Source organism: Mus caroli, chromosome 5 (assembly GCF_900094665.2).
Source record: "Mus caroli chromosome 5, CAROLI_EIJ_v1.1, whole genome shotgun sequence".
Classification (NCBI taxonomy): domain Eukaryota; kingdom Metazoa; phylum Chordata; class Mammalia; order Rodentia; family Muridae; genus Mus; species Mus caroli.
In genome coordinates this window covers 134,215,908-134,233,129 of record NC_034574.1, presented here as the reverse complement: position 1 = coordinate 134,233,129, position 17,222 = coordinate 134,215,908, and the positions used below count along the sequence as shown (strand labels likewise).

General features: G+C 42.8%; 1 protein-coding gene across 1 annotated transcript in view; it reads right to left on the bottom strand.

Moving 5' to 3' along the window:
- Sdk1 (sidekick cell adhesion molecule 1) overlaps positions 1-16,307 on the bottom strand; it is a 713,594-nt gene extending 697,287 nt beyond the window's left edge. Inside the window, exon 1 of the mRNA XM_029477307.1 lies at positions 15,995-16,307. Coding sequence (XP_029333167.1) covers positions 15,995-16,142 — 148 coding nt within the window. The 5' untranslated portion in view covers positions 16,143-16,307. The remainder of the gene's footprint in view (positions 1-15,994) is intronic.
- Positions 16,308-17,222: the final 915 nt, after the last annotated feature.

The window sequence follows — 17,222 nt, the reverse complement described above, 5'->3', positions numbered from 1 at the left end:
TTTTTTTTTTTTTTTAAGACAGAGTTGCTCACAGACCCTAGAGCTCACTATTCAGGCTAGGCTGGCTGGCCAGCAAGCCCCTGGGACCTGCCTCTGTGGCTTCAGCATCTGGGTCACAGACATGCACTGTTGTGGCCTTGCCTATACATGGGTGCTTGAGATCCAAACTCTAGGGACTCATGCTTGCACAACAAGCAATGGTCGCCTGGGTCATTCTCTAAGCACCTTCTATCCAATAACCCCCCCCCCATCCCTTAACATTTTCACACCAGTTGTCACTCTTATTCTGCACAGTGTCAAAATGTGCCAAACAACAGCCTGTTAACTGTCTTTTAACACCTCCTCCATGGTTAGCTTTGGTTAGAAGATGGTGACTATAGTATCACCTAGATTCTTTGATTGCTGACTAGATACACAGAGGAACAGGAAACCAGATGAGATGTCAATGTTTGTATTGAACTTCTAGAGGCTAAAATGCATAATTCCGAAATAGCTGTCCAGGGAACATCAGCAAATACCACCTGTGGACAAGAAACACCCAGTGACAGGCCACACCCCATTTAAGCACAATCAGAACTAAGCCATATTAGAGACTCTTAATGTAACATTCTCTGTCCACCCCACACTGCTTTGAGGGGTGCTGGACCCCCATTCCCACTCCACTTATTCAGGCAAAACGTTTCTTCGCTAAACTAAGTCACACAAGGAAAATGCCTTTTAAATTATTTTGGCAGTTATAAACTGTTGGGAACCAGGATGGATACATATGGTCTTTGGAAAGTGAAGGATTCTTACAGAACTATCCTAGAAAATTTATAAGCAGTCAAGCATGTCTCTGCAGGCATTTAAAGATGAAATTGATGCTATAAAGGCCACATAGTCAAAAGCATTTACCAAAGAAAAAAGCCTTTGGCCAAGGATAACACAATTTATGAGGAAAATAATTCAAATATGAAAACTATCCAATTGTTATGGCTGGGGAATGAATTAAATGAGCTGAACAGTAGCATAGATGGCTACTAATAATAATCTATAAGTAAGAAATGATCATTTCTCAAAAGCAATGCTGTGTCTTCATGATAAAAACAGAATGCTACTGCAGAGTTTATTAGAAGGTGAACCAGCAAGTGAGTCTTTTAAAGTAACTCAGAAGCTAATATGCTCAGATCATCCTCGAATACAGAGCACACTGGAAGTGAAGCCCAGGGAACTCCTGTCCACAGCCACGGACACATCTCATGCAAACCCAGGGCTCTGCTACCAAACAGCCTGCTGCAGGCTGGAAGGGAGAAGACATACTTTTACCTTCCATGACCTGTCTCTGAGGAACACTGCTGCCTTCACTACCCATTACAGAAAAGTGACTTCCAGAAGGATATCACCATCAAATGCAGATGACAAGACAGCAAGTCCCCATGTCCACAGCAGGAGTGGCTGCTGTTGGGGCAGGCCTGGCACCGCGCTCTCGCTTCTCACTGCAGATATAATGTGTTTACAGAAGAGCAGTTCTTACCTGGAGTGGGACGTGGGACATGGCCAGGGAAATGGGGACCTTCTCTTAAGGTGGCACCTCAGTTTCTCTTGCTGTAGACACAAGCATCATTTTGTCCATTCCTAACATTACAATACCCTGGCATAAGCACAGTGGGCCAGGGGACACCTGGGAAGAACTTGGGACACACAGAGGAATCACCTCAGTCTCTCCAGGCCTGGGGAGGGTAATGGTGGTGGCAACCTTGTGTCGCTTGACATCGGGCCATGGTTGAGGGGAAACAGGAGGCCTTCAGCAAGGTCCTTCTGGCCTCCTGTTTTCTGGTCCGCTTTCTGAGAAGTTTCTGAAGTGGAATAAATCAGTTTGTACTAGCCTCCTCAGAGTCTAGTCTTTGATGTTTTTTCTCTCATTTCTCTACTAAGCTTGAAAAGAGATCCCTTTGAGATCTTGTGTCATCTCTAAAGGACTTTCCAATAACCCAAGGGAAAGAAAAACAAACGTCCTCACAGCTTCTTAAGGACTTATGGTATGGACAATAGCTACTTTAAGGGATTTCCATCCATTTGGGTCTCTTATATTTTTATACTGTTAAATACTTTGTGTGTATGGTATACACACATGTGGGTATGCATATTTGCATGTGTTTGGGGCAAAGTACACATGTTTGTGTACCTGAAGAGGCCTGAGGTTGACATTGGATTTCTTTCTCAATCACTCTGTTTTATTCACTGAAGGAGAGGCTCTCAGTGAGCCTGTTCCTCGACAAGCCCGGCTAATCTACTCCCCTCCTTGCCCTGGAGACCCACTGTCCATGTCTCCCTACTGGGATTACATCACCTGTTGCTTCTGCCTGGCTTCTATCTAAACTCTGGTGCTTACTCCTGTGTGGCAAGTGCATTATTCATGGAGGCATCTTCCTAGTCCCCTGTTAAGTATTTTTAATTAATGAAAATACAGATGTCTAAGCCTCTCTAATGCTAGCCTACCAAATGCCAGCAGGGGAACCAGCTGAGCATGCAGTCTCCTATCTAGACACAATTCGGGATGTCTCCCTGAGGTGTGGGCCTTGGGTAGAGAGAACAGGAGAGGAGAAGAGAGGCAGGGCTCTAGTAGGAGCAGCCTTCATGAAGCAAAGGACCACAGTCCAATTCTTCACCAAGCAGTCACTGAGAAGATGCTTTCAGACTCAGCATACGACCGTCACAACACCACTACTGCAGAGAATGACCATGCTCTAGGTTGGGACCTCTTAAGCCATCACATTATTAGACCTGAGATCTGTGGTTTTCCTCATGGCACACCTACAATGCCATGCTTTGGCACAGTGAGCAGTTTTCTGTCAACCTGAATAAAAATGCTTATAATTTAGGTTTATGCTTGGATTCATATTCGATATTAAAATGTATTTTATTTTTAATACTTTAAGGATTTACAGGTTTTTTTTAATATGTGTATGTGTCTGTGTGTGCACATGTGCCACTTGTGAAGGCCAGAAGAGAGTGGTAGGTACCCTGGAGCTGGAGTTACAGGTGCGTAAAAGCTGTCAGATGTGTGTGCTGGGAATCCAACTTGGCTTTGTCAAATGTTTAAATGCTAAGCCATGTCTGTAGCCTAACCCCCAAAATTTATTTTTTAAGTGAATGCAAAAATATTTTCAAATACAATAAGTGTTAAAATTTTAATTTATTAGTTTACAAAGGCTAAACTGTATATCTAGCCTCTCATTAAAGATACCATTGTGCTTTTCTGAGTTATGTAATGACAACATGTAAGGACATTTATTTATATTACTATTAAGCTTAATGATCTTTTAATAACACCCTGGGTTAATACTTTATTTGCCTAAGTCATCCATGGGGTGATGCCCATCTTAGCAGACATTTATAATCAAATTTAATAGCCATTTGTGGAAATCGCTAAATGCAGACTAGTGGTATACACTCTGGGAAGCTTAGGTTTGTGGATAAGAGAAGTAAATACTAAAAGTACCAATGGCAGATATTGAGCTACCACACCTAATTAAGGATTTGTCATACAAGCATGAAGACTGAGTTTGTATCCCGAGTACTAACACAAAAGTTGGGTATAGCAATATGTATCTGTGACCTCAGAACTGAGAGAGAAAAAAATGAGGGGGGGGGGGTACTCTGGAGCTTGATTCCCTACCAACCTAGCAAAACTGGTGAGTTCTATATTCACTGAGAGATCCTGTCTCAAAAACTACAATGGAGAGTGCCTGAAGGAACACATGACTTTGACTTCTGCTTTCCACATACCTGCACACACAAGTGAATAGACACAGGAATGTATACACCTTTATACGTGACGCACACACAACAATGCCAGTAAGAGTTATAGCCATGATACATACAAAGTATTGAAACACTAATGACAGAGACAGATTAGAGGAAGAAAGGTTGGGGATAGATGCAGTGTTCCAGGCAGATGCAAACACTTGAGAAGGGTGTGAACTTATCCAAGTGCTCAGACACTCAATGGCTCTGAGATCCCCACTTCAGCATAGCAGTGTGAAGAGATCATCTGCACTGCTTTGGACATATGGAGCACAGGGATGGAACACAGTGAGTGACAACTTCTAACTCTGTGAAACAGTGAGAATCATTTATAATTGAGTACAAGCTTTCAACAAGTAACAGCAAACCAAAGCATACTCTACAAATCCAACGCTTTCTTCCTTGAGATATACCTAGTTACCACCAAGGGTCCACTTTGCTCAGTTTTTAAACCTCACCCAACAAACAAAATACAGTTAAATGGAAACAATTTTGTCAAACTTGAGAGACTCTGGAAATCTGTTCTCTGGTAGTTAGCATGACAGGAATTAGCACTGGGATTGTAAGTGGGCTTCCCTCCAGTCAAACAAAGCCTCCTGGAAAGGGATCTGCTGTCAGAACTTCTGCCTGGCAGACAAGATGAAGTCTGTTCCATCATGTACATGGATGCTCTAAAAATAGAGATTTCTTTCTGTTTCTGCTAAATTCTTTGCAAACTTCCCGTACCCATTTCAAGGATTTTATTATAAATACAAGCGTGATGGTTTGCAAGGAAAAAAAAATACTGCTAATGTCAGGCTGGGTTATTAGCTCAGTTGGTAGTGCACACTGGCCTGGTAGGGAGGAAGCCCTGGGTTCCATGCCAAGTGCTACATACTTCAGGTCTGATGGTACATGCTAGAGATCCCAGCACTCAAGAGGCTGACACAGAGAAGTTCAGGGTCATACGAGACTACACGTAGTGAGTTCAGTGCTAGCCTGGGCTACATGAGACTATATATATATATATATATATATATATATATATATGTGTGTGTGTGTGTGTGTGTGTGTGTATATATATATATATATATAGTGTGTGTGTGTGTATGTATGTATGTATGTATGAGCTAGTCTCTTCTCTTTCCAGAGTTTGAAGATAACCAATTTCAAAAGTGTGTATTTGATCCCCCAAATACATAAATGACAGTTCAGTCCCTGTGCGATGACAATTGGGAGCCAGGTACACAATGTGATGTGGATTACATGCGATTCACCACACACTTGAGTTTCCAGGTCTCTGCACAGCAGACATCGCAGCAGACATCCATCACTGCTGCCCAGAGTTCCCAAATGCCTTGTCAGACTTAGAACCACTACTCTCTCTGACCTCTTAAACTTCTCTGCCCTCATCTTAGAGGAAGGTTCCTCGTGTCCAGGCCCTCTTCTTGTTTTGTCTCTAAGGAGCCATGGTGTGGGTCAGACTACCGACCAAGTGTATTTGTACATAACTTTTTCTTTGTACCTTAAAGCATCATAAATTAGAATTTGAATATCAGCTATTCCATGTAACTCTCTAATATCTTGGTTAAAATCTGAAAGGGGAAGAGGGCTTGTGGCGTGCGACTACATCTGAGCAGCAAAGGCCCCAGGAGACAAGACATGTATCTTCTCCTCTGCCACTCTCAGCCCACATGCTGAGGCCAAACTACAGTGCCATTCATCATCCTGGAATGCGTGGCTGTCATTCTCCTATTAGGCTCTTGTGTGCACCACACTGGTCAGTCGTGAAATGTATGCAGTAACTCTTCCTCATCTCACTGGCTCCCGCCTCACACATCGATGTACATGATCACCATGGTGATGGCAGTTTTGTTGAGTCATTCATTCTACATCTGCACGTAGAGCACCTATTGCATATCATCAGTTATACCAGGGTCTAAGGACGGTGAGATGTGGCCCTGCTCTGAAGTGAGTCTAGCAGTCCATCAATCTCCACGGACTTCTGACCAGAGTCTTACAGAAGGAATCACTTCCCTGGAGGACACTTCAAAACTGACGCAAACATCACTGATCCTGCCTGAAACTCCTTCAGCCTAAAACTCACTGAACTTTTATGCCTACCAGGACAGAAAAAGCAAGATTTCATAGCTCCTCTTTCAATTTTCTACTGAAATTTCACACAGTTAAATAATAATAACAATAATAATAAATTTATATATTAATATGATACATCTATTACAACATTAATATTATTTCTGAGACAGGACTTCATGTATTCCAAGATGACCTCAAATTTCACTAAGTAGCCAAGGAGTACCTTGAACTACTGACTGTCGGACCTTCTAATCCTAAGTGTAGTATTATAGATAAATGCCACCAATTCTGGTTTCTGTGATGATACTGGGGATGAAACCCAAGACTTTGTGAATGCTAGCTAAGCACTCTACCAACCAAACTATATTTCCATCACTCAGATAGTTACTTAAACCATCTGTGTATATACATATATATCCTATCTTTGAAAAAATGTTAAAACATAAGCAGTGATCTTTATCTTTAATGAACAATAGTAAGAGGGTGCTCCAGGCTACCCTGAGATGCTACTAGTACATTCCCATCAGGATGTTTTCTCGTCTTCACAGTGGTGGAGGAAGTACTGGGTAAAGCTGAACTCGTCAGTGGTAGGTGGGGTTGAGGACGCTGAGGGCAGGTAACACGGTCAAAAGAATGAGAACAGGAAGGAGAATCCAACAAACAGTACCCCAGAAAACCTCTCAGACCTCCTGTGCCTAAACTATCAATTCAAGCTGTCGTCGAAGGTGCTTTTTTATATATGCCTTTCTTGTGAGCTCTGTCTTAATTATGATTTCTATTACCACAATGCAATACCATAACCAAAAGAAAGGAGAAAGGGAGAAAGGGTTTATTTTGCTTACACTGTCACGTATCAGTCTATTATCAAAGTAAGTCAGGATAGAGACCTGGAGGCAGGAGCTAATGCAAAGGCCATAGGGGAGTGATGCTCACTAGCTAGCTCCTCATCACTTGCAGGAATATCTGGTAAGGAGTGGCACCACCCACAGGGGGCAGGGCAATCCCACATCAATCATCAATTAAGAAAATGGCCTACAGACTTGCCCACAGGCAAATCTTAGGGAGATGTTTTTTCTTAACTGATAGCCCCCCTCCCCAAGTGACTCTAGCTTATATGGAGTTGACATAAAGGAGCCAACACAACCGTAGTGGCCATAAAATGCTATCCAGGCTCTGAAGTGAAGACTTCTTGCTCCAACCAGAATGGAACCCTCTCTCTTGCCTACATTTCTGTGGCCTTCTGAGCGGGATAGAGAACGATAACTGAAGACTCCCAAAGGCTAACACAGGTGCCTCCAAGAGGACCATGAAGCTTCTCCAGATCCCAGATGTAGAGGAATAAAATGTGAATTCCTTAGCAGGACACCCAAGGTTTTTCACAACCCAGATCAACCAACCATACCATTCATGTAATAGCAGATCTGTTTTATTGAGAAAGGTAATGTGCCAGCTCTCAGGGCAATAGGAGTAGGCGTGGGGTCAAGATAACATTTATTTACATCATCATATCATAGAATATGTGAAAGTATTTCTAAACCTTCCTCACAATTAAAATAAAGGAACTTACGAATGTAGTCTGTTTAATCTCATTTTAAAACTTCTTAGTTGAGGAATAGTCTCTTATGGCCCAGGACAGTTGCAAACTTATCACATAAGTGGGGACTACACCCTAATCTCTTGATTCTCCCGTCTGCACACACCACACTCACACACAAGGATTACAGGAATGCAGCACCATGTCAGGTTCATGTGGCTGGGCTTGAATGCTAAGAAGAACTCTACCAACTGAACCATAGCCCCTGTCCTGGAATTCTTTCTCAGGGTAAAGGATGCCCAGGAGCCCACAACATGGCTGCTGTAAGTGACTACAGAGGTAAACAGTGGAATAGGCTCCGTCACAGCTGACCCCGAGAAGCTCCAGAGCTGGCAGAGAGGAAAACAAAAAGCCAAGTTGATTTAAGATGTCCATGCCATCTGTCCAAATCAAAGAGTAGAACTAGAAAGGAGGTTCAGTCACAGTTGTGATGAAAATGGTCCCCCAGACCAGCCAGAGACTGCCCTACCCCCTCTCCACAGGCTGCACAGACCACCTCCACAGAGGGAGGCTCCAGATCAGCCATCCCCAGGATGTTCACCCCAACCAGACACAAGGCTGTTGGCAACAACACTGTCACCGTTGAAGCAGAACATCAGACAAGTCTATGGCAAATCAAGCATTGCCAGGTCCTCGTGCCTCTAGGGCTCAGAGTCAGCAGCAGGGGAGACTCCACACTGTGGTTGCTTCGTCAGTAGCAGAGCAAGAAAACTTGCAAATTTTAGTTAGGGAGGAGGCAACCAATTTGCCCCACCTCACATGAGGCTGAAGTGAGAAACACAGAAGGAACGAGATGCAAGTCCCTCAGCAGGACATCTCCCGAGCCTCACATGCACATCCACCTCTTTCCCTTTCTATAAATCAGGAACTCCTGGATGTAGAGTGTTAGAACTCAGAACCAGAGCTGAGAGCCACACAGACCCAAGGCTCAGGCTCTGTTCTCTCCCGACTCTGTGGTGTTGAACCAGCTGCTTAAGCATTAAGACAGAGACATGGGGTGGGTATACTAAAATCAACAGAGAAGACACAGAGGCAGCAAGGGTTTACAAGCTTACAGGAGCGGTGGCTTCATTTACAGGACACTGCAAACAGAAGATATGAGTCCAGGGTGACAGCAGATCAGTGATAGCTGGGGTGCAGCGGAGGGACTGATTGCAGAGGGACTCCAGCCATTTTATGGTAAGATGATTAGACTGCTCTGTTTTGAAGGCAGTGGGTTAAAAATACTCATTAAGGGATATAGTTAAAATCTGTGTGTTTTATTATATGTAAATTACACTTCAATTAAAAAAATAAAGAGACTGAGAAAAATAACAATAAAATATTTTAATGAGGTGTAATTTAATAGTCAATAAAGAATATGATTTTATAATTCAATTAAGTTAGTATTGATTGATAGCTCCTTCATAACAGCACAATACTTGCTATTAAAGTGGATCTTCCCCATGAAATGTCAATTGTTAAAAATAAAAAATAAGTGAAAAAGTAAAAACAAACAAACAATCAAAAAAACCCCACAAAACCAGCTCAACTTCGCCATCTGATACGAACGCTGCTAGTGCTTAGCCTTATTGACTTCTGGTATTTTTCCACACAGAGATTTTTGTTTTAAATTACTCTGCTAACTCCAACACGCAGAGGGAAACATTAAGAATTAAGTTAAAAGATAAAGAATTAAAACTTAAATTCCAAATTAATTTATAAGCTACAGCTACTAGGCATTGATTAAAATAAGTATTTTCAGGGCACGTCACATGACTTTGAGTCTACGTTGCAAGGAAAAGCATGCACAGTGGAACTCTCCTTGGCTGATGATTGACAGGTACACACATGTGCACATGCACATGTGGGGCAGTTAACTGCCAGCTCTGATGTGGAGACAGTGCTTTCCCTCAGTCTGCCTGAGTGACAGTAAAAGGAACTTTTATTTTTCATGACAATGTCCAATTTTCTGAGTATGGGTATATGTATATTGTAGTTGTATAAGTACATGGATATATACATATATAAGGCATATACTCATTGATTTTAAATAGAGACCTAAGTTGACATATTTTGTCCTATAATAAGGGAAATGAGGACAATCGAAGGGGTCATTTTGGCTCTTAGAACTGAGGAAACGTTCCACTAGAGATGTGAAGACACCTTCATGAGGTCACATGGCTAGCCAGTAGGGTGACTGAGTCTATATGATGATTTAAGTGTGTTCCAACCACACACACCTACCATAAGGCACAAGGTGAGTCAATGCGACAAGTAAGTGTGCAAGCCATACATTTATGAATGTAACATCCAACACTAGAGAGCTAATTAGAACAACATACAAGTCATTTTAAAATTAAGCCAACAAATCAAAGGGCCTATTTATACCTACCACAGTTTTCCATTGTCTTGGTGTAATAAAGGGCTATCCACACCTAACACAAACACGCTAATGGAAATTAATGTACACACCTTTTGTAGCTGTGATCGTTCTGGGATAAAGTGTTGTGCTTTATTCTTCTGAGCTGCATTTCTTCTTACCACCCCAGCCCCTCAGCCCAGCAGGACCATGATCATTAGAGCACTCTGCATTGCTTGTTCTAAGTAAGCAGATTGCTCTGTGTGCCGCCTGTTGACACTGTTACACTGGCTTAAAGCATTTCAATTATTTTTTCTATGAAGTGGTTTTTCTACAAGTAAGTTTATAGGAATGAGGAGCATGACCCATTATCCAACCTAATTAAGGACCAGTAATGAAGAATCTCTTAGGAGTCCTCCACCAGAGAGTAACTCACAGTTCTACCGAAGGAAAGTGCGCTACCTTAAATATATATATATATATGCGCCTAATTTAGCCCCTAAATCATGGCAAATTCTGGAGAAGAAATGGTTTTGCTCCTGAAAACAGAATCCTTGCTATTTAAAAAGAGCAAGGGCTCTGCCCAATTCCTCTTCAAATCCTCCACAACCAAATGGTACAAAGAGATATGGCCCATGTTTAACACTGAAGCAATCAGTGAGCTTTCAGAAGTGGCAAAGCCTCTGTGACAGTTCCAAGCAAGGACTCACATATTCTCAGCAGACAGGTCCTGCTTCACACAGACAGCTGTTTAGTTTTGCTAGATGACATGGGAGGGGAGATTTATCCTGATTACAGTCAGGGGGAGGAGCCACTAAAGCAAGGCGTTCATCTGTGTAAAACTTTTTTAAGAAGAAAATGCTCCATGCACTTATGTGTATATGCATGTATGTGCACGGCATTTGCTGATGTGTATAGGGGAGAGCACACACAGGCACACACCAAAGCCCAAGTTAGAGGACAACTTGGACAACTTACACTTATGGGAGTCAGTGCTCTCCTTTGCAATTGGGTGCCTAGGATCAAACTCAATCATCAGACTTGACAGAAAGTACATGTACCTACTAAGCAATCACTGTGGCCCTGGATCTCCTCTCTCTCTCTCTCTCTCTCTCTCTCTCTCTCTCTCTCTCTCTCTCTCTCTCTTTCATATTGTTGACATCTACAAAGGGACAATTGCTGACCTTCAGATGTTCAAGGATATGCAACATGAAAGGTTGAGGCCAAAACGAATATAGGAAGCGAGACATATAGACCGAAGTAGAGATAAGATGCCACCATATGCTTGCCAAGACTGCAAGCATTAATAACGCTAGAGACACTAAGGGCTGGCACATGTGTACTAAAGTCCCTCTGCACACCTTGGTGGAAATGTAAAATGTGCAGCCACTATGGAAAGCAGGAGAGTAGTTCTTCAAAAACAACAGTGAGGTGACTACGTGGCACAGCATCCCATTCTTGGCTATGACTTGAAGGAACTGACTCAGAGCATGAAAGAGATGTCACCATAGCCAATGTTCACCAGTGCACCTGCTACAACAGGTGTGCCTGAGTGCCCACTGTCAGAGAGGACAGAGAGAATATGGTGTGGGCATGACGGGATGTAAGCTGGGCTCTCAATCGGGAGGAAATCTAGCAGAATATTTAAAGATAGCAGACACCCAATGTCAAGGGGAAGTGCACGATGTGAAATAACCCAGCCACAGATGACGGGCACTGCAGGATTCTTCTAAGAGGAGATTCGATCATGGTCAAGCTCACAGAACAGGAACAACACATACAGACAGGGGCAGAGATGGGGTAAGCAGAAGACATATAGAAAACACACACACACACACACCACACACACACACGGTGAGTGTGTCCCAGATACCTGGTGCGTTGGCTACAGTGGCACTCACCAGTCCTGTGCACTTAAAAATGTGCCATAGAGGGAGGGCTCTGGGGTATTTCCTTACCACAATATAAGAAAAATTATTCCAGAAAATAGGAACCTGCATTGAAAAAACAAACAAACAAAAAAATGGAAGGAAAAAGTCCTAAACCATCTCAGATAAGGAAGTACTGTGAAGAGACAGAGGAATGGGCATCCAAGACATAGGTGATAGAAAAGAAGACAGGTGAAGTCAGGAGAGCTGATGCAATGGATCCAGGAAGAAACTGGCAAGGGCTGGAAAGAAGGCAAAGGACAAAGAGAAAATACGAAAGCAGTAGCACCAAGGGAAAATCAATCCCAGAACACAAACTTGCAGAAAAACCCATCAAGAGCAAACATGCAGCCAGGATGCAGCTCAGCAGCACAGGCTTCACCTAGCACATGTGTGAGCCTAGGTGCAGCCCCTGCACTGCAAACCAACCAATCATCAATGGTCTGCTGGCAATGCTAACACACAGCCCTGGGAAGAAAAAAACAAATAAAACAATAAAATTAAAAAAATCCATCGGGGAGCCAAGAGTCTCACTATGGGTGTATGTAAGCGTGGCTTGTTCCCAGAATTCCTAGAGTGCAGGCTGTTAACCTGTGGTCAGTGGTGAAGGGACTGGGACATCCCAGGAATCAGTGGCATACAGTTACCAAGTCAGAAACAATATGTGGCCATGTGAAGGCCCAACACAAATACCACTAAAGGAGCATGAGCACACTTCCTGCCTTCCTAGGCTCTGTTTAGCATCACCCACAATTCCCAAGGAGCCATGGAGAGTAAGATCCAGAAACTTCTAGAGAAAGAAATGCTCCTGGATTTGGAGACAACTGCCAGTCCACCAGGAACTTAAAGATAAGGAAGTGAACCAGGGTGCCAGGTTAAAAGCAGTCACCCCGAAGCATCAGAAAGGAAGCCAAACTACGTAAGGTAGTCTCTGGTTACAAAACCATAGGAAAGTAAAGGGGAGGGAAGTACGTGCATATTCACTGAAAGTTTCTGCCGTTACGGCAACATGGGAAAGAGTTCAGTCCTTGAAGCTGTGAGATTCAGTTACTCGGAAAACTAATTTATGATCAGTTACCTGGAAAATTCCATTGGATTCTGGGAAATGACCAGATAAATGGGGTGTTACTGCATGTGCTGTGTTAGCACAAATAAGTGAATCAGGTGTAAGACAAAGACGCGCTTAACTTCCAGACATCTCAGTCAGGGGAGCCGCAAACTTTCAGCTGTGAGTGGCACACATGGGCCAGGGTTCTCATGCAGAGCATCCAGGGTCAGAGGCTCTTTTGTTTCTGTTTTAAATTTGTGTTTTGGACCATTTCCATGGATGGTTCTGGCAGAGGATCTCTACTCCAAATACCTTCAGATCAAGACTGTCCGACCTCAGGACAGATGTCTCTGCTCGTGCAGAGGTTCAATTCCTAGCACCTAGGTGGTAACCTACAACTGCCTAAACCCTGAGTTCCAGAGGCTCCAGTGCCTTCTGACCTCCATGGACACCAGTATGCGCATGATGCATGGAACTACACAAAGGCATTCATACACACACACACACACACACACACACACACACCAAACAAAAGTAAACAAATCTTCAACAAGAATGTCTAGCTTGTATATTTCAAATATTAATCCCAGTGCTTTACAAAGTTCAGTTATATACAACAAGAACATCCAAAAATGTCCTTAGGCAAGAATAATTTTGCCCACGTGACTTTTACAAATTGCCACTGTGTCAGTGGGAGGAACCCAAAATAAACAACAGAAACAACTGCATCTCTATAGCAGTGAGAGAGGAAATAGCATGGGTGATAGCAAATGTTGAACCACTAAAATCACTACCCAGGACACACTGTGAGGTACAAATACAACGACTTTATAGGCAATACAGTCTAACCACCTGAAATTACTGGCTAGCTAGACTAGGAATATGGCTGTGAAGTTATAGGAGCCAGTGAGCAAGTCAAAGACGGTACTAAATGGTAAGATCTCTGAAGTTCCAGTGTTTGTTCTTTCTTTCTTTCTTTCTTTCTTTCTTTCTTTCTTTCTTTCTTTCTTTCTTTCTTTCTTTCTTCCTTCCTTCCTTCCTTCCTTCCTTCCTTCCTTTCTTTCTTTTTCTTTCCTTCTTTCTTAAAGTTTAAAGAAAAAAAAACAGTGAATTCATCCCCAATTAAGTATTCTAAATGTCTACTTTAAAACCTAAAACAACAACAACAAACCTAAACTCCTGGGGCTGCTCCAACCCAGTCAGTGAAGTGTTTGCTACAGAAGAAAAAGAACCTGAGTTTAATGGCCAGACTTGATTCAAAGTCTTGGGTGTGTTGGCCTGTGTTTATAAGCCCTGGACTGTGGATCCCTGGGCTTGCTAGCCACCCAGTATAGCCTACCTGGCAAATTCTAAGCCTTTCATGAAGGACTCTGTCTCAAATAATCAAGGTGGACAGCTCTTACTGAGGACTGACACCCATGGTTGACCTCTGGCCTCCACATGGTACACACATGTGCACCCACACAAATATATACATGCCTTGACTTTCATCACATTTCTCAATATCCTTAAAAAGTCAAAATATCCATGAGCATTTCAACTTAAAGCTGAGAGCAAACAGAGGTTTCACAGGAAAGCAGGAACATCAGGCACTGGTTAAGATCAGGCCCAGCGAGACTTGGAATGATTCAGCTCCAAATGGAGACTGATGCAATGATTGCCCTTTAGCCTCAATTGAAAACTCCTCACAGGAAGTCACTGCATCACCCTGGAAATGGGGAATAGATCGGATACTCAGAGTATAGGCCACGTCAATCAAAGCTCAGAGCAAATGAATGAATCATTTGCTGGAACATGAAGCAGTTATTTTCGTAAAACACAATTATAAACATCACTCAGATTATTTCAAAGCAATGAAAATTCATCAGAGATGATCAACTATACAATAAGGACTTTTCATTACACAACATAGTCTAAGGATACTGGCTGGCCTTCTGGAGGGCACTCTACTCTGTTTTCATACAGAGATATAATAAGGTGAATTATCCGTTCTCACAAACCACGCCATCATACAAATTGGTCCACAGACATAATTTCAGACTCCCTCAGAGCTCTCCAGGAGGGGGATGAGTGCTGAAGTCCCATGTGTGAATTTAGCCACCTTGGTGACATCATTTCTTCTTATTCATTCACATACTGTGACTTGATATTGAAAATAATTGTAAAATACATGGTTTACTGTTATGTGCAGCTTTTGAAAGCACTGCACTGCTAATATCACAAATAACAAATAGTTTTCTTCCTTTTGTTGATTCTATTCACACCATTTTTCTTTATAAAACATGATTCTCTTTATCCTTTCTAACTTTTTTGTTAAACCCTCCCCACCAGTCACCAGTAAATATCTCCTATAACTAATGATGTAAATTTTCTTTTAGTAATATCAAAAGCTTAAAGGCTTGCACTCATGTAGTCAATAAGACAGTGACAAATGTTTAAGCAGAGGGTGGTGTCCAGTTTCCTTCCATTGCTGTGATAAAACATTCTGAGCAAAAGCAACGTGGGGAGGACAGGATTTATTCAGTGTACACTTCCAGGTCACAATCCATCACCGAGTCAGGCAGGAACTTAGGCAAGTGCGTGCTCAGAACAGGACCCATGGATGAATGTTGCCTGCTACTCCCTCAGTGGCTCATATTCAGCTCTTTCTCGTACAACCCAGATCACACACAGGTAGTACTGGGTTCTTCTATATCACAGACATGGCCTCAGGCCAATCTTACCTAAGCAATTCCTTAATTAGAGTTCCTTCTTCCTGCCTCACTCTAGGCTGTGTCAAGCAGACAATAAAAACTCACCAACTCAGGTGGTAGACATCTGTGAAGGATCCATAGAAAATATTCTTGCATATGAAATACCTAATTTTTGCCCCATGACAGATTCAAAGAAGTGATTTCTAAAACTATATGGTTTGTTTTTAAATGTATACATGTAAACTCTTGCTATTTTTGAGATGATATAATAGATACCTATACAGGCCTTGTTATAGTGAAATCAGGCCATCCAAGATATTATAATGACAACTGATTGTTTTCTCAGACTTTGTACACCAGTGATGAGAAGGTCATTGCTTATAGCTAGTTATAGACCCCTCTCCCCACTCAAAACTAAGAAAACTTGAAGAAATGGCCTAAAATAATCTGTATTAGTTGAGCTATTCATAGCTATAACACATTGGCATAAATCCAGTAATTCAAAACAGCACAAATTTATCATCTCACCATTATGGAGGTGGTATTGTCTGGGATAAAATAGAGGTCGCAGAACAGCTCTATCTCTTTGGGAGGCCCCAGGGAAGGCACCTTGGTCTTTCTCACTCACAGGTGCCCCTTCCCTCCCTTGCTTGGTTTTGATACGGTTTGAGTCCATCCCATATTGGTCCGTGTGTTGGAAGTTTGATCCCCAGCACAGCGATGGAAGAGGTAGGCCTTAGTGGGGAGTCATTAGGTCATTGGAGGAGCTGCCTTCGAAGGATTTACATGCAGATGTAAGACTTTGTTAGCTCCTGAGAGGGCTGGTCCCTGGAACTCTCTAGCTTCCTATTCCATCATGTGACCTCTCAAGGTACCCCCCACTATCAGATCATTATGATGTAACACAGCTAGAGAAGCATTCATCAGAGCCCACATCATACTGCTTAGACTGTCATGCCCCCAAACTGGGACCTAAATAAAGCCTCTTATCAAGTTACACATCTTCAGCATTTAGTGGCAGCAACAGAAACTGGCTGACACACGCATCCTACAAGCCAGCCTCCTGGCCAGCAAGACGTCTCAGTGGGTCATGGCATCTAAAACTGGCACCCTGACTTTGGTTAAGGGGACCCAGATATTGATAGAAGAGAGCCTGTACTTGCAAGTTGCTCTCTGACCCCACACAAGTACCATCATGTGGTCACACAATAGGTAAATGAAGTGTAATGCATTTTAAATGTCCTTTTTATGAGTATATTTTTGACATTTAGCTGCCTCCCCTCCCCCACCCCCAAATAATCCAGAATAACAGCCCTATCCAGAGCTTAATTAAATATACAAAGTCTCTTTCTGGGTGTAAGTTAACATATTCACAGCTGCCAGGGATCGAGACCCTGATTTGGCAGCTGGGGATGGAAGGGCGTGGTCATTATACTGCTCATCAGACCTTCTAGTCTAAAGGTGCTTGGCGAAGCTTTTCGGGCACCCATTTCTCAGGCTGGTGAAGATTCAGAACTGATCATCACTACTTCTACTAGACACCACCCCAACCTCAGTCACTACTCTGTGGGCACAGATGGCCCATCCATCATGGTGACCTCACTTCTGTGCTGTCATCGTTTCTGATGAGCTTTTCTTCCACCTCAACATGGTCACCTCCCTCCCTGATCAGAGAGACCGCCACTGACCAGCTTCCTCATTCCCAGCAGCAGGGCCACTGTGCTAATGCGCCACCCACTAGCAGCTCCTTCAAGGA